Raw genomic sequence first — 19423 nt, forward strand, 5'->3', positions numbered from 1 at the left:
GATTATTTTTCAAGGATTATTTTTCACACCTGTTTATAGTGTTTGCCATGGTTTCAATAAAATAAGGAGCAGATGAGTGATAACTGTGGTTTTAAGAATTTGCTCACCAAGTTAGGGAAAAATCATTGTAGGGCCTTTCATGTAATAGAGTCTCATGAGATATTTTTGACCTGAAATGAGGTATTGTTAAAGTAATTAAGAGTTGTATCTTTCAATTACTGAAGAGGTCATAAAGATGAATCACCATGTGATTTTGCATCTTTTTTCTCAATCACTGCCTCTTTTGTCCAATAAAAATAGTTGGTGAGTGGAATGGGAATATAAGCACCATTGTTTCTTCTCGGAACCCCTAATTAGCCATCTGCCTAAACACTACTTAACAACCAAGGTAAAAATACACGGTAAAAGTGCAGGAGGCGATCGGAGGATTCTAGTGCTTAGGAACAATAAGCAATAAATGCTGATATTGGCTTTCCGAAAATGTGTTATTTGATTACCAATGGATAGCTCAGAAAGGAGATAAAAATGATCATCAAGTATAGTAAGTCCATCATTTTATTAACCTTAAAAATATAAAATATTATGAATAATTGAATATTATGAATAAAAATATAAAATATTTTATGATAATGGAGTCCTACTTATACATGTTATTTAAAAATTTGATGGATGACTGATGATATACATTAGAAAAAAATAAGAGATGACATTTAGTGTGATGTTAATGTACATATGAGTTGGTGTTGAGAAAGAGTGTGACAAAGATATACAGAGTCTACTCAAGAAATGTACTCTCCATTAGGGAGAAATGCGTTGTATATAGTAATATGTAGAGTTTGAAATCAAGCTTATAAAATGATTTAAAAAGGAATTTCCAGCAGTCACAGATTAAATAAGAAAAAGGCAATATTTTATTGTGTGGCTGACTTTAGATCTTAAAACATGTAATATACACTGCAATGCTTTTATACACATAGTTTTATTAAAATTTTATTTTAAAGTGTGTCATCTACTTAATCGAAGATTATATCAATTAAAAATAATAGCTGCTTTATGGAATGTAATATAGACAACAGTGCCAGTATGTTCATATTTTTTATATATGGATCTATATTGCAATGATTTCGAGTGGATTTCAGTACATTAATTTGACCATTCCTACTAGTTCATCAATTACATCCTTTAATCTTTTTATTATTATAAAGTCCCAGTATAAATTATTCTCATCTGGTTGTCCTCAATGAACTGTAGAGGGATCGCCACTCTCCCTCTCGTCATTTAACTGTGAGTGGCAGAGAAAGCCAGTATCTAAGAAGGTGGACTGAGGTTCTTTGGGAAAATTACTTAAAACAGTATAAAGTTTGTTGAGTTATCTGTAGATGACATTAGAGGTTGAACTACATTATGACTTTACACACTTAATAGTATTTGGACCAGTGTATAGGTCTTAACCAAATGCAAAATAACCACGTGCAAAGCTCGGAATGAACCTTCGTGGCAAGCACTCATGCCTGAGGCAGCTCTCTGTGTATGTACTTGAAGCAAATGAAGGCCATCGGAATTATGTCTGAATTCCCCTCCCGTTATAGGAGAGTAAGTATAAACTACCGTTCTCGTGTTTGTCTCCTTTTTTAAAAAAATCTGTTGTCAATAAGCATTTGCCAACCTTTTGAAAGGAACCAGAGCAGGTAGTTCTTTTCCCCAGTTCTCGCGTTGTCACCTGGGGGTGTGCTTCTGGTGAGCTCTTTGAGCTGAGAAGCCACGAAGGGTATCTCTAGCCCTATTCAGTGCTCAGCTGAGAATCCCCACATTCCAGAGCCGGGAGAGACAGGCCAGGTGACCACACTGAGAAACTGGCCAACTTCCAGAGGCTACCAGTGTATGTGAATCTGCCATTAACTGACCCTCCTCCAACAGTATCCAGAAGTTCTTTGCTTTCGAAAGTACAAACTCTAAGTTGGTGTCTGGGACAGTAAGTAACAGTTCCATTAAAGGCACATCCAGTATAAGATTAAAAATAAAACATGTTGAAATGAAGTTTCAGAAAGCAAGAAAAAAAATTAAGAAACATTCTGGATTAGAAGGGGGAGGTCCACACACATTTTTCATCTACATAATTTCACAGAACCAGCACAATGGTCCCCCTGAGCATACACGTTAACCTGATCACATTTTTCCATGACGACATCATCTCTTCCACTCACAGGCTCACATCCTGCATTTAACCGCATGCAGACACAGGCAAGACAAGATTGTAAAAGGAGTGTAGCTGGGGAACTGTTTTCGTGAAATGTGAGAGCCCTAATTGTGGTCACTGCTGTTTCAAAGCACTGAGGATATAGAGTACTATGTCACGAGAAGTTACTCTCACCATATGGAAAATAGAAAATTAATTACTTTAAAATGAGCTGTTACTAAATGCTTTGGAGAAATTCAGGTCGCTTGGACAAATCAATAATGAATATGCATGTCATTTCCTAAGGAGAGCATTCCCAGATTTTATAGCAAGAGCTTTTGTTAAGGGACTGAAAAGTAGGGGAAAAGAGTTCTTTTGAATTTAAAAATGTCTGAGGATTGCTAGTGATGTAAAATATAAGTACTGGCCATATTTATGTGTGTGTGGTCCAAGGTGTGTGGCACTGGTACATTACAGGGTGGTGGTATAATGTTTTTTAGATGAGGTAATTCAGCTTACAGTCTGTAGAATTCTTCAACTGTATCTTAAGCTTTTAGAGCTAACTACATGAATAGCTTCTATTGTTTCACTTAGCAGTTTGGAAATGCATGACATATCATGCATGAAGCCATCCAGTATGTATTTTGTGTTTATAGTACTTTGCTAGTCATGTCTAATTTCACACTGGCTTAGGCTGCTTGTCTAATGATACTTGCTGGCGTCACTGCTACATCGAAGAAATAAACAGTGTAGCAATTTGTATCTTGAAGCCAAACAACAACAAAAAACTTATCTCAATCAAAAATTGTTAAAAATATTTAAACCTTTAAAGTAAAAAAAAGATAGGAATCTTAAAATGGGGATGAATCAACTAAATTCTGAATACATTCAGAAAAATCTCTTGAGAGTTCATTTTGTTCTGGATGTTATGAAAGCTAGACTCTTCCTTGTAGATCAGGAATACTTGTTTTTGATCATGCCTTCTTTAGCAATTGGGTGAAGCCCGTGGATCATTTCTCATAATGATGTTTTTTATTTATTTTTAATCCTCTCTGGAGGAGATTTTTCCATTTTTTGTTCAGACATAGTGGGAGGGAGAGAGAGGTAGAGAGAGAGAGAGAGAAACATCGAAGTGAAAAGGACACATCAAGTGGCTGCCTCCCGCACGACCAACCAGGGCCGGGGACAAACTGCAAGTGAGGTACATGCCCTTAGTGGGAACCGAACCCGGGCCTCTCTGGACCACAGGCCGATGCTCTAACCGCTGAGTCAAACTGGCCAGGACTCATAATGATGTTTTTTAAATATGTGAACTAAAACATATGAGACTACAAATACAAAATAAAGGGAATCAATTATATTGAATGACAGATATTACAATATTAAGACTATTAAAAATATTAAAGAGTAAATGTATTAAATATTAAATACAATATTAAAGCACAGACTAAAAACTAAGCAATATATCTATATTTTATTAATCTGGCATGTATTCCAGAATACTGTCATTTTAAAATACAGGAGAAAGTAAATGTAATATTTCCATATATCTGCAACATTTATAAATAAAACATCTACAATTTCTATTGAGAGAGCTATTGTATTTTATTATATTCATAAGAAAGGAATATTAAAATTCAGTGAAAAGAGAGTAAAAATAAAGATATCTTTTTGCTCATCTCAAGTTCCTGGTCTTCTCAGACAAAGAACTCTTATTCTGGATGATTACAACCTAGTGAGGAATATTTTCATAAACATACAAAACTCAAAATATACAGAATAAAAAAATGTTTAAATATGTTTTTATTGATTTTTCAGAGAGAGAAGAAGGGAGAGAGAGAGAGAAACATCAATGCGAGAGAGAAACATTGATTGGCTGTCTTCTGCATGGCCCCCACCAGGGATCAAGCCTGCAACCTGGGCATGTGCCCTGACCAGGAATCAAACCAGGACCCCTCAGCCCCTAGGATGATTCTCAATCTACTGAGCTACACCAGCTGAGCAGCATATACAGATTTTAAATAAAGTATAGTGGGAGGATTAAAAGGGGAGGTTTTTATATTTTAACTTGTATAATAAATGTGTATGCCTATATATACATACACACACACATATATATAAATGTGTCAGTTATATATTTGTAAATTATAAATAAGGAACCAAAAGCACATTTTGATCCATGTTGTCATATTTGCTATATTTAAACGTTCTTTAAAGATCAAAAAGTAGATATCTGATCTTTTTTCTCAGACTTAATGAGTGCCATATGATGTGATGATAAAGCAATTTATTAAGTATATTTAAACATTTACTGAGTACTTATCCTGTGCCAGTCAGAGTAAGCTTTTAAAATAAATTACATCATCAAATAATTTAAAACTTAAATCAGATCATGTCACTTCTTAGCTCAGAATTCTCTAACAGCACCTTGACTGACTTTGAGTAAAAGCCAAAATCTTTATGACTGCCTACAAGACCCTACATTCTCTGTTCCCCAGCTACCTATCTAATCTCATTTCCTATGACTTTCTCTTCACCCCACTTTGATGCAGCCAGACTGGCCTCCTTTGAACCCCACAAGCAGGCACCACCCACCACAGGACATTGGCAATTGCTTTTCTATTTTCTTTGAGCATTCTTTCCTCAGACATGTGTTTGGCTGGTTCCTTCTTCCCTTGAGGCCTCTGTTCAAACGTTGTCTTTTGACCGATGCCTCCCCTGACCACCTTATATAAAGTACCTCACAAAGATGCTCTTCTAGAATGTTCAACTGATGTACATTGATTGAGTGCTATGTTTAAGATGCTGATAAATAAAAAGAAGAGCAAAACATTGCTGTCTTCACTCAAAGGCCTTATAGTCTAGTTAAGTAAGTAAAATAGGAACATATAAAATACAGAAGTCTATGATAAGTGGTCAATTAATAATATATAGTAGTGCTTCTCAAAATTTGCATCACCATAACATACATTATATTGATGACATTCAACCAATTATTCAGCAGATGTTTATTAAACACCTAAACTATTATGAAATGCTGGGTCCCTGACAGAGTAGCAGGGAGGGGAGAATAACATTAAGCTAACACATAAGCAGACGGTGAATTACAGCTGTGTTATGTGTAGGTATGGGAGAGTCCAGTCTCATGAGTGGCTGACCTAGCATACTCTTTTAGGATTTTTCCATCGCTCTAAAGCAGGAGTGGGAATTAGCCAGACAGAGAGGGAGTTCACGGAGTTCCAAATCCAGAGAATAGCGCGTCTGAAGTTCCCTCAGACGTGGAGGTGCGTGATGACTTTGAGGAAGTAAAGGGCAGTGAGTCTCTGGATACTGGTACAGAATACCAGAGCATCAGCAGGTGAGATCACAGCTAAATCTTGCTGGACGTTGGCATCTATTTTAAGAACAACATTATGTCATTGAAGTTTAAAACAGGAACATGATACAATCTTTTGAAAGATGACATTAGTGCCCTGGCCGGTTTGGCTCAGCGGTTAGAGCGTCGGCCCTTGGACCAAAGAGTCACTGGTTTGATTCCGGTCAAGGGCATGTACCTGGTTGCAGTTCAGTCCTCGGCTCTGGTTGGGGTTGTGCAGGAGGCAACCAACTGGTATCTCTCTTTCATACTGATGTTTCTCTCCCCCCCTTCCATTTCCTTTTCTTTCTCTCTCTCTCCCATTGTATCTGAAGATAAATGGGGAAAAAGTGTCCTCAGGTGAGGACTGAAAAAAAAGATGACATTAGCAATGTGGTGAATGGATTGGAGGGGACAGGTGAAGATGGAGCTGAGGACTCCTCTTGGGGAACTATTGCCCAGGTCAGGTGAGAGATAATGGCACTTAACAGTGGTGCTGGGAAGAAGTAGATGTTTGAGATACAGCGAGACTTGGCAGTGTAGCGGAGGACCACTTTCCTCCCTCCTGGGTTCTTTGGCTGGTCTAACCATTAAAATGACATAAGACCCAGTAACAGGAGAAAACAAATGTCACACATACGGAAGCCCCATAAAAACAGAAGACTCAAAGCCCCATAAAAACATAAGACTCAAATAAGTGTTCAGAGCAGGAAGCTTTTATACCTTTTAAACGAGGAAGTAATACATTTGTGAAGACTGGAGAAGACAGAGGGATCTGGGTTTCAGATAGTAAACTGGAGAGGAAGTAACAAGATTTTTATACAGCGTCCTTGGCCCTAAATCCCCTTCTCTGGTGATGAGAACACCCTCTCCCCTCCCGGTACAGGAGGGTACCTTCCATGTGGGAGATTTATCTCCTGCTCCAGGCAGTCCAGCTCCAGAATTTGTGTTGCTCCTCGCTGGAGGTAATATATGCCTTAGCTCCAGTCAGATTTGTTTTTATTCAGGAAATATTCCACGAATACTAGATGCTGGGGATAAAATGGTGAACAAAACCAGACACTGCTTCATTCCTTATGGAACGAAACAGTCTGGAGGGAGAGAGTTGCTCATCAATTAATCATGTGTGTGCGAGAACACAGACAGCAGTAGAGCATTTGACCAACATGGATTTTAACCAATTATAAGGAAGTTGGGGGTGGTGTTTTGGGGGAAGCGATCCTTCATCGGGGATTAGAAGTTAATGGAGCAGAGAGGTATGGGAAGGGCAGAGAGAACAGCGGTGTGTAAGGGCCGTGGTGGGGGGAGGGAGCATGGGGTGTATGTCGGTGGTTGGGGCAGAGTGAAGGCCATGGTGCTGGGGCCTCGGGGCGGAGCCAGGCTCATTGACACCATGGACGCTCTGCTAGGTGGAGCTTTTGTTTGTCTTCAAAGCCCTGGGAAACTAAATTTGCCTTTTGAAAAGTCTGCTCTGATTAGAGTGTGGAGAACAGATGCAAATGCTCAGCATAATGAAAACGAGAAGACAGGTGAAAACAAACTAATTAAATCACCATGCAAATGTAAAACACCTGTTTTAACCTTGTTTTCCTACATACATGAGGGCTTGTAAAGGTAATACATATGTGATGATGTAGCTGGTTTTCCATCCTCATCAGGGAAGTTTTGGGAACTAGAACTTAAAATAGACATGTATTAGGGGAAAAAAATAGCATTAAGCAAAGAGAGCCCATCATCTAGAATCAGTATTAAGCACTTTTGGGGCTTCCTGGAATCCACCTATAAAACAACTTTAGACTTCTGAAAATGTTTTTCTTGGTTGGATATGTTACAGATGGGTACCAAAAAAGTAGATTGAAATATTAGAGTCAGTGACTGTTTGAACTCAAAATTTGCTGCCAATAGTTCTAACTTATTATATCTTTAGATATACAAAATGTCTGTTGGAAAGAAAAAATTCAAGATACATTTCAAAATAGTTTTTCTGCCTATTTCCTTAAGGTAGTTCCTTGGTTATGGAGTGGACACAGAAAACAGACGTACATTCTCAAAAAATATTTTAAACATTATCAGTTTGATTTAGCTCCTATAATTAATTAACAATGAGCAATTACTATTTATTTTGTTGAGAATCTGAGGGAATGTCACTCCTAGTATCCAATATTCCTTTCTCTGAGAAGTTTTTCTGATTCAAAGAATCAGTTTCTTTTCCCATTCAAACCTCCTCCTTTCAATCTCGCTATTATGCCTGTGATTTAGAGGTGTTCCAAAATGGAAGTGGCCAAAAAAAACCAAAAACAAACAAAAAAAGAAATAGATATTTTTTGCATCTGTAGAATTATCTATTTTTTCCCCTTTATTCCTTAAATCCATTTTGACAACAAATGACATTATTTTTCCAAAGCACACACACCACTTGGTTATTTTGTAGTTTAACATGTTAAAATCATTTTACTACCCCCCATCCCATATGAACACTGAGATCATAGACTGTCAATGACATGCATCTGCCTCTAGATCCAGTGGTTGAAAATCAGGGGATTTTCACATGAAAATATCTGGATTTCCAAATCCCTCTGGAAATTTGGAAGATCAAACTACATTGGGACTGCATCTCTTTATGGTAACAATGAGTTAGAGCTAAATAAATAAGGCTGCTCCTCCATTTTCCACAGTCTCCACCGTTCCATATAGTCCCCTGGAGTTTACTCCTTCAATCTGTTATTTAGTCTGCCTCTTCCGGGCCTTTGAGATGACAATATTAGTAATTCTTGCTAGGCATAAAATATCTTTTGTGATCCTGGCCCAGTCGACTTTTCTGGACCGATGTTTCTCCTCCACGTGAGGGCTGTCCTCCTCCGTAGCACTCATGCTTGCTCAGCCTCTGCCAGAGGTCCCACTGTGTGCAGTACACTGTCGCTCTGTTTTTATGCCTGGTGAGCACTTGACATCCTTCCATTTGGTAAATTGCTTCTCCTTTGTCAGGCTTTCCCATAGTGATGTCCAGTCAACCTCTCTCCAGAGTTAAATGCGCACTCTTCAAGTTCTCAAAGAACTAAATGTAAGCTTCTATTTAAATACTTAAATTTCTATTGTAATTCTTACCATATGATGTCATGATTCTTAAGTCCGTTCTCAAAGATGTGGAGGGTCCTCAGAAATATACCTTGGCCTTATCTCTCTTGTATTTACGCCTCTGCTGTCTAGTGTTAAAACTGGTAGAGAGTTGTGCTTTACTAACGATTGATAGAGTGGAATCAGATTAAACTTCTAAATGTTTAGAAAGCCCCAACCTTTAACTGAATTTTAAAGTGTAGGGCTTGACTTTTGGAAATTTTAAGAAGCCAATCTCTGTCTAGCCATATGTAAACAATTAGTTGGGAGAACAGAAGCCGTTCATAGTAGCAGAGCATTTAGATAATGATTCTCAGGTGGATGTATATGTACAATTAGGCACGAAGCACATGCAGATGGAAAGAATGTATTTGTTGTTAAACTTCTTATATTTTTTTCTTGGTGAAGCTTTGGTGCTTCTTAAACAACTCATGGACATAAGTACGTTTTTTAAACTTTAATTTTTAGAGCTGTTTTAGGGTCATATCAAAATTGATCAGAAAGTACACGAATGCTACATTTGTTTCAATCAATCAACTACACTGACACATCGTTGTTACCCAAATTCCAAAGTTACATGAGGATTCGCTCTTGTGTATTCTCTGGATTTATGACATGTACCCACCATTATAGTATCATTCAGAATAGTCTCACTGCTCAAAGAATGAATCTCATGGTGAATCGCCTATTTATACCCCCTACTCCCAAACCCCTAAATCATGTTCCTGTCTCTCTAATTTTACCTTTTCCAGAATGTCATATTGTTGGAATCATACAATATTTAGCCTTTCAGATGGACTTCTTTCACTTAGTAACATACATTTCAGATTCCACCATGTCTCTTATGACTTAATAGCTCATTTCTTTTTGCCGCTGTACAATATTCCATAGCCTGGATGTACCACAGTTTATATATCCATTCATCAACTGAAGGAGATCTCGGTTGCTTTGAAGTTTTGACAATTATGAATAAAGCTGCTATAAATATATATATGTGCAAGTTTTTATAGGGACATAAGTTTTCAACCCCTTTTCACCTTAACTTTTTATTGTCCACTTGATCTTATAAGCCTGAAATTTGAGTACTAGGTTTGACTGTCATTACCAACATCATTTATATTATGCCAGAGATAATTTCAGATAATTCAAAATCCTTAAAATATTTCCTATCTTTATTATATAAATGGTTTTCCTTCATTTTATAGGGTATACCAGAACTCTGCTATGCGAAGCCGTTTTTTGTTTTTTTTTTTATTATTTATTTCTCTATTCATGTGAATACTTTTATGGCATCATAGCATAAAGATTGCACCAAATTTTGCTGTAAGACCTGTTCTCCATCAAGTGAAATATATTGTGGGGGAGGAAATATAATTTCTCTTCTCTTCTTATAAGTTCTTCTGGCTGGTCTAATAATTCAGTTGACATGAGGCAAATCAACAGGAGAAAAGAACCAAATTTGTTATATATTTACATCCAGGGTTTTTGTAAGAATACCAGAGCCAAGGACAAATTGGGCAGTTGAGGCTTATATGTCATCTTGAGTTAAAGAGAAGAAGGTAGTGGTTTGGGACTTGAAAAGGCAGGAAGGCGCCCTGTCCGGTTTGGCTCAGCGATTAGAGCTTCGGCCTGCAGTCCAGAGAGACCCGGGTTCGGTTCCCGCTAAGGGCACGTACCTCGGACGCAGTTTGTCCTCGACCCTGGTTGGTCGTGCAGGTGGCAGCCACTCTCGATGTGTCCCTTTCACGTTGATGTTTTTCTCTCTCTCCTCCTCTTTCTCCCTCCCACTCTATCTAAACAAAAAAAATGGAAAAATGTCCTCCGGTGAGGATAAAAAAAAAAACAAAAAAAAACCTGCGGGAAGGCAATTCACATGGAGATGAAAACGCAAATGTTTGCTAAACAAATGTTTACTGAGCCATGCAGAACAATGGGGCACAGAGAGGACTTTGATCCTAGGGGCCTTGCTGGGTTCCTCCTTGTCTGTCACACGTAGTTCATACTAAACTAGAGTGATCTCTGATGATAGCTCCTTCCTGGAGCAGGCCCTCTGTCTGAAGTATTTTAGGCTGTAGGAGGAAGGTCGAAGGTTTTTCCTGAGTCTTTTGTTTCTTAACAGTAGCCAGCTTAAAATGGTTAATATCCCAACAGGCATATGTTGGGTGAGCAAATTCTGTTTCTTCTCAATATATCGGGGAGGGAATGGAGTGGACAGTGCCTTTGAATTCAGGTCTAGTGAGATGAGTTTCTACTGTACTAATTCACAGCGCAATTTGTCTAAGGCATGAAGTCCTGCTGCCCAGTCCCCAGGAGAAATCGATGGTGCTAGAAAAGACTTCCCCCTATTTTTAATTTTAATAATTTTGATCTTGAAGAATCTATTTCCACCCTTTCTGAAGCCACTTAGTAGTTATATTTAGATATCTTGATGCTGTGAATGTTCAGTGAAATAATTTTATTGAATTTTTTTCAATAAAATATATAGCAAAACTAAAAGTAGCAAGGGGATAGAAACATTTATTCCATCATGGAAAATGTGACTGTATTAACTGCGTATTTGAACAGTACATTCTGTATGCCCTTTGGAAAAGGAAATATATTAGTTCTTAGCATTTTCCATCTCTTCTTTTATATATCTCTTCTGTTTTATATCTCAAATAATTACAAATCAAGGGGAGTCATTTGCTTCAAGCTTTTATGAAGAATGAATTATTTTAAACTACTAGTATTAAATTTTCAGTTCACTGCATATATAGAAGTAAATATGCCGTTCTCTTAATATTTTTCCAGTTTGGATAGATGGAATAGAATATATAATTCTTTATTTTAATGTTACCTGGGCCAAAAATAAATAAATCAAATGCTGAAATATATTAAATTTAAGGCATTGGTTAGCTGTCACGGAACAATTGTAAGTGCATGAGTATAAGAGACTGAATGATTTTATTTTAACTGTGCATGAGCTCATTATTTTTCTGGGAAAAATGGGGATACTATTGGAAAATGGAGATACTATACCTAGTTAACTCATGGTAGGTGGTTCATGACACCTATTTTTTTTTTTTTTTTTGAGAATTAAATACGATAATCTATATGAAAGTAAGTTTTGTGTGCCTAGAGCATAGTTATATCCCTTTTCCCCCACCTGCGATTCAGAAAGCTGTCAGTACTGCTAATGTGTAAGCACTATATTCAGCACTGTGACAGTATCACAGGAAACAAGGTCCTGGTTTTCTAGGAGTAGATTATTATGAGTATTATAAATTGAATTGGTCACTATTGTCCTTTTGAAGCTATAATACCCTTGACACCATAACTAAGAAACACACATGTTGAACTCTGCAGCATATAAGTAAACTCTTTGTAAATGCTGGACATAGTTGTATATCTCAGTAACTATATAAAGAGGAACTGTTGGGTTTGAGGGGAATTGATGTTAATTAGAGGGATGCTAGTCAAGTGGTCAACTATTGGACTCTCTTAACCTTCAAATAATGGCTTTACAGTCCCTATTATGAATGTGCTATCTAATACAATGGCCACAAACTACATGTATCTATTGAAATTTAGATGGAAAAAAGTGAAATAAAATGGAAAAATTCACATTCACACCACAGTTCAAGTGCTAAATTGCCATATGTCAGTATAATGGGTAGTATAGCTATAGAACATTTCCGTTATTACAGAAAGTTCTATTGGAAAACTGTTGTAAAGGTGAAATTCAAGTTTAGTGTGAATATAGAAGTAAATTATTTGCCAGTCTTTTTCTGAGTTCTTGCACCCATAAGAAAAAAATGAAATGTTTGCAAGAAAAGATGAGAAAAGGAAATTATAGGCAATTTAGTTTATTTTTACTTGCATTGATGACAGCCATCATAAAGAACCTTTATTGAATACTTCTACACCTGATTTATATTATTTAATTCCCACTCATATATGCATAGTCAATGAAATACATCATTTTCTATATTCATTGAATAGGAGACTGAAGCACAGAAACATTAACTAATGTGCCCAAATATATCATTGCAAGAAGATGACATAGCTGAGTTTGAACTCAGGTAATGGACTCCAAAGCCCTAGCAAGTGCCTACATGGTAATGGTTTGAATCAAAAGCCTTTAGAAGTAAATATAAATGTTTCTTTTTATTGCATCCTAACTTGGTTGTTTCCTGAGGGCACGGGGAAGACATTTTTGGAATTCAAACCATTTCCTTGTTAATCATCAAATCTGTAAGTATTTTAGGGGCCAAGAGTATATATCTTAGGTAATTCCTGTAGAGAGAGGAAAGGATAAACTTAAGACGCTTGGTATTAGGAAAGTTAATATACCTCCTATTGACTACTTGCACATGATCCCAGTGGTTTACTGGTAGTCATTTCTCATTTTGCTGACACAAATACTGAATTCCACACTGGAGGCTGGAGTTTGGTAGCATGATCCTTGCTGGTGAGTAAATGAGCCTAAATTTCCACCCAATCTCAATTCAGCTCCACAGTTGTTCTCCACTCATCATTCTGTATTCAGTAACTTTCAAAAGTAGATGTTATTTTATTTTTCAGTTATGCATTTCTTAATACATGGGAAGCATTTTATGTATAATAATACTATGAATTTAGTGAAGTTTGAAGGCCCTAGAAGCATATCCCTGGAGAATGTAAAATCCTTCATACCATCTTTGCTCCTGTTATCACGTTGAGTACGATCTAGTTTGAGGGGTCCAGTCTAATTGTTCATTCACGCATTCATCAGTCAGGTGTTGAGGACATAATATATAACAGCATTGCCTAAAAAAGCTAATATGAGTAAATAATTAAAGATGGTATATAATTTAAATAATGTAGATGTTCTTTGGAGAGTTGAGCAAAAAAGGGAAAACTAATATGGAAGATATATCAGATGAGCTGTGTGTGGCGTTTCTCTTTTGAATCCCTAGTTCTTTAGATCTGAAGTGTCCCTCTCCATGTCTTGACCAGTTTTCAGCTGTTCAAGTGTATACACCATAATTACTCAGGACAGTTCTCTATTCTAAACCTCTTCTTCAAAATGCCCTCGGCAAAGTAAAATTTGATTTTATTCAACATTTCACTTTGTATTTATTTTATTGACTGATATGAAAGAAGAGATTTAGACAGAGCTGGCTTTTTTCAGGATTTTCATGAGAACCTAGAGAAATTAACAGTTTAAAAAAATCATAGAACTGGAAAAGATGTAATTGCTAAGGTTTTCAGAACTTTATAATATTTTTGTGTAAAATATGTCAAAATGCTTTTAAGTTTCTGTTATTGAATTATTTGATCTTTTTTCAAGTGAAATCAGACTTCTGCTTTAAGACTCTTAATTATAAATGGCACGTCAACCCTAGGCAGACCCTTGACCCTTTGCTCTTTGGTTGGTGTGCAATCAGGAAGAATATTGGATCCTACAAGCTATGCGCTACTGCTCTCGGCCAATGAGCAGAAATCCTTCCTCCTGGTGTATGAGATGGCCTTTATAGGTGCTGTGTGTAAGGATTCATTAGTCACTTAGACTAATGAGGATGACTTTTAAAACATTTTACTAAAAAAAAAAAAATTTCATCTGGATGAAGATTGAAAGCTTCCGTTCACACTGTTTACAGTTTCTAGTCTCCAGCTGATGTGGAAGCACTAAATCTAACAGCTCCAGAACAGAAACAAATACTCCATAAATCACTGAAATGCCAAGTTGTTAGATCAGTTACTGATGAATTCCTCTGCACTGAGAATTCACACGTTATAAAGTATCGGTAGCCAGCTTTAATTGTATTTGCCCTAAAATAACTATCATGCCTTTCAATATGAACACATTTTAAATAAATACTTAGAGCTTAGTATATGATATGTAGATGTCTTTGTAAGGACCACGGGCTTGTAAGTAGGAAAAACAAAACAAAACACTTTTTTTATTTATATACTCAGTGCTTGCCCTTGGAAGTTCTTAAAAAGGAGGATGAACAACTTGGGGGACTTGCTGCTTCTCCGTATTCTCTCAAAATGTGTCCCTTGGTGGATAAGAGTCAAATCAATCTCTAGCTTCTTTCAGGCAATATGGATATTGTATTTCTTTGTGCCATGCGTCACACTCCTCATGTCCTTTTGCCTGCCCTTAGCTATGTCAAATATTTTATAGGTCCTATTCAAATGCGTTTATCCCTTTGAAGTGGTTTCACAGGTTATTTTTTCCCCACCCAGGGAAAGAGTGATAGATATTAAAATGGCTCAGTGTTTGGATCTATTTCTATTCTTAAAGATGATCTTTGCTGTAATCACCATATAAAAAGTAGTTAGTTACCTTGGAGATTTTGTTTTAGCTAACACATTTTTTTAAAAAAATGTTCTGGGTGACATAATTTACTTATTTTGATTATTTAATCTGAAAATATTGAGAATTCACTCAAAATCCTATGACTTATTTTGGAATTATGTAAAATATGAAGTAAATGATCCTTTATGCATCAATCACCTTCCTCAAATATAATTGCTATTGTTTTGATGCATGTCTTTCTTGAGTTTTTCCTAAAATAACGTAGTATAAAGAAATACAATATTTATACTTATAATGCAACATATTTATATGCAATTTAACTTCATCTATTTTGTGTGTATATTGACACACACATCATAAAAATGAAATAGTTATATATATATCTCCATTTTCAAATTATTATTTCTGCTTAAGAGTATATAATTAATAACTTTATGGTTCAATGCATATATATTCATCTTATTCTTTTTAAATGACTTCATAAAGTTACATTGTATTTGTATACTACATTTTATTTCACCAGCCCTCTTGACATATTATTTCAGTTTTTTTTGTTCAGTCATTGTTGCAACAAATATACTTAGACATACACTTTAAAGCAGTAATGCTATTATATCTGTAGGATTTTTTTTTTAATCCTTATCTGAGGATATTTTTCTATTTATCTTCAGATAGAATAGGAGGAAGGGGAGGAGAGAGAAACATCGACATGAGAGAGACTCATCGACTGGTTGCCTCCCACATGACCTCCACCAGGGCCAGGGACCGAACAGCAACCAAGGAATGTGCCCTTGATTGGAATCAAACCCATGACTCATTGGTCCCCAGCCTAGTGTTCTAATCTCTGAACCAAACTTGCCAGGCATTGTAGGATATATTTTTAAAAGTGAATTGCTAGATTTAAGGATATATGTATTTTAATTTTAATAAATACTGACTAATCATGTTTGTGAATATTTTACAAAGTATTTATTATACTCTATTTCTGATTGTGCTTATAATTCATATACAAAAGTATTTCTCTGAAAACTATTACTTAACCAAAATGGTTAAAGGGGTATTGCTATATAGGTTACCCCATTTTAAAATTTATATACTTATGTGTAATACCTAGAGTATATATCTGTATAACTATTTGTGTATTCATGCAAAGATTTTAATTGTGTTTACCCTAAATCAAATTCAGTCAGCAACAAAGAGATGGATTAACAAAGCCTTGAATTGATACAGTAACTGAGTATTCTAGTTGTCTAGCCCTACAATACCTTCCCATGAAGAAGTCTCGTAGTAGTTTGATGTTAGCAGGATTTCACCAGTTCACTAATGGGACACTATATCATTTTTCATAACCATCCTCGTATGTGGGCTCAACAGTTAACAACATTTTTGTTATATTTGCTGATTCACAATGAATAGAGGAAGCATCACAAAGTGCTTCTCTTTGATCTTTTGTCTCTCGGAGGCAAAGCTCTATGTAGCCCAAGTCACCCAAATTCATGGCTCAGCCTTTCCCAGAGTCTCATTGTATGACTTTGTGCAATGCCATGGAGACTGGTTATATCCTGGCCGGTTTGGCTCAGCAGTTAGAGTGTCAGGCCTGCGGTCCAGAGAGACCCGGGTTCGCTTCCCACCAAGGGCACGTACCTCGGTTGCAGTTTGTCCCCGGCCCTGGTTGGTCATGCGGGTGGCAGCCACTCGATGTGTCCCTTTCACGTCGATGTTTTTTTCTCTCTCTCTCTTCCTCTCTCTCCCTCCCACTCTGTCTGAGCAAAAAATGGAAAAAAAGTGTCCTCGGGTGAGGATATTACCCCACACAACTCATTGTAACATTTGGTATAGTGCCAAGGGAGATTTCCTGCCTAAAATTATGAGAAACTGTTAATAGAAAAGTCTGTAGATGTTCACACACTCCCATATCTTAAGCAATATGTTTTAAGATCAGGTAGCAGAAATCCAACCAGATTGATTTTTATACCATATAATATCACAATACCCTGTGGTTTAAAAGGGAATAATCTAGAAGGAAGATGGTAGAATATAGTTTTTAAAATACTTTTCTTATTTTTTTCTTGGTATTGGTGCTGAAAACCTGTGATGTTAATGCCGCTACTCTCTTTTTGAGTTCATAGTTCTGTGTAACTTTTATAGTGTGTGTACATATGTGCATAAGAATGCAGATGTGTGCTATATATAAATTTACATATTCATATCCTATATTAGTGTTTTATTCTTCTTTCACAAATGAGAAATACATTTATAAATACTTTGTGAGAAATACTGCTGGAATACTTAGATAGAAGAGAAGGGCAAAAAATAATGGAAGAGAAAGGAAAGAGGCCATCTGAGCCAGGGTAGGGATTTATGTATGTTTACCTTTAAATACTAAAAAGCATGTGTACGGGCACAGATTTTTATAGTCACCTAATGCCAGCTAAGATTCTTTTACATTTCACTTCCTTTTCTATAGTTTTTTACTAACCTCTTTATTGACATGAGGTCATCCCAAAGCATTCTGTTGAAAACGTAAATGTGTATTTAATGTGTCTCTGTAATGACTTTGCCAGAATTTCTCCAGAGTGAGATGTCTTTGTTTTTCAGAATCTGCCCTTGAAGAAGATTCCATGCAAAGCCAGTGCACCCTCAGGCTCCTTTTTCGCACGAGACAACACAGCAAATTTCTTATCCTGGTGCCGAGATTTAGGGGTAGATGAAACATGTCTATTTGAATCAGAAGGTTTGGGTATGTATTTTTTTTCAGAATTTTAACTAATAAAATAGTAAAATTATTGTATTTGTCAGTATAACGATCAAAAGTAACTTTCTGTGTGATGTCATTTTACAGATCACCTTTAAAAAATGTGTAGTTTGTTGTAAACAAGTTTTTGAAGGTAATAAAATGCACATCCTTTTGCTATTGGTTATCTCTTGTGCATAAAAATAGGAATGTAAATAGCACAACTGTTTCCAATATAAAATCAAGTAAATACAGTGCAGAATAGGGGGATATTTGGAAAATGTAGGGTTCAATTTTACCACCAGGCTCTAACCTGCACTACAAAGGTAGCAGCTATATGTATTTCAGTCATGAGTGATTATTGCCTTTTCACAGATACAGAGGTAGGAAAACATCATTTCCCATAAGTTCTCATGGTGAAATTGAAGTTTGTTAAGTAATGTATTTATTTTAGTGAGTTAATCAGTCAAGCAGTAGGAGATTGGAGTAATTAAAGATGATGAAATGAAAGACAGATATCTCAGTGTCCAGACCTACCTAGATGATTATGGGGTTTTTTGTGTGTGTGTGTGTCTTGTTTTGTTTTATGATTGAATTTTGCCGAATCCACTTCCAGGACCATAGAATGAGCTTTTGCATTTCCTTGGGACAGAACATAGAGTTTTCAGTGTTTCCACATTACTCAAATAGAACTGAGTGAAGAAAGGAGACAGACATCTAGGGAGGAGAAAGCTTTCGTTCTCTGGCCTGAGGCTTTAAAACATCAGTTCACAAGATCACATAATACCAAATATTAACATCAAAGTAAGCGGAGCATCCTTGAGAGAGAACAAGTATACACATTGCCTTCCAAACAGTCAAAATACCCTATGTCCCTGGGCTCACAAAGCAATATTCCCGTGTTGAACCTGGGAAATTGATGGTAACAGCCAAAATCTTCCTCATTTTTTTGTGCTTAAGGATATTTGTATTTGTACTAAGAGGAACTGCTGTGATATGGAAAAGATGTCATCAAGTTTCTGAGAATTATCTCAGCAGAGAAGAAAAATATATGAATTTAAACTAGGAGAACATTTTGTACCTGAAAGAAAAGAATAAATAAGAATAATTGCACAATAGCATTCTATGTTGAATAGTGTGCTCCTTAAGTGTTCATTATATGAATGGGCTTTGTTCTTACCATTTCCTCACATTTAAGTAAAACATACTTGGTGGAAGATGTGTGTGTGTGTATAGACCTCTTTTTAAGTCCAATATTAATTTTATAGATAAATTTTAACTTTTAGGTTAATAGGACAGTCTGTGAGTGGAGGATTATAAGAAGGGAATGTGGAGAAATTATTTATGAAAAAAATGTTATTTTTTGGGGGGGGGCGGTACGTGCCCCTAGTGGGAACTGAACCCCGGGACTCTCTGGTCTGTAGGCCAATGCTCCAATCACTGAGCCAAACCAGCCAGGGTGAAAACATGTTCTTGAAAGAACTAGTAAATAGTTACTAATATACAGGGTGAGGCAAAAGTAGGTTTACAATTATTCATATGGGAAATAATACAGTAATTAATATATAATGATACAAGAATAAACTGTGTTTTGTGTACTCACAGCTATAAACCTACTTTTGCCCCACCCTGTACATAGCTATACTATTGTGTGTGGATAGATAACATCATGATTTAAAATTCTGGATTGCCCTGCATTACCAAAATCTGACACATGGGGAAACTGCTTTATTGTTTATTAATTTCTTCATTGTACAG

General features: G+C 36.4%; 1 protein-coding gene across 2 annotated transcripts in view; it reads left to right on the forward strand.

The window, feature by feature from the left end:
- The window catches only part of GAS2 (growth arrest specific 2), a 126945-nt gene that overhangs the window by 28947 nt on the left and 78575 nt on the right, over positions 1–19423 (forward strand). For both annotated transcript variants that reach the window (XM_036259879.1, XM_036259878.1), the window contains one exon: positions 17530–17671. In XM_036259879.1, coding sequence (XP_036115772.1) covers positions 17530–17671 — 142 coding nt within the window. The remainder of the gene's footprint in view (positions 1–17529; positions 17672–19423) is intronic.

This window comes from Molossus molossus, unplaced genomic scaffold, assembly GCF_014108415.1.
Source record: "Molossus molossus isolate mMolMol1 unplaced genomic scaffold, mMolMol1.p scaffold_m16_p_13, whole genome shotgun sequence".
Classification (NCBI taxonomy): Eukaryota; Metazoa; Chordata; class Mammalia; order Chiroptera; family Molossidae; genus Molossus; species Molossus molossus.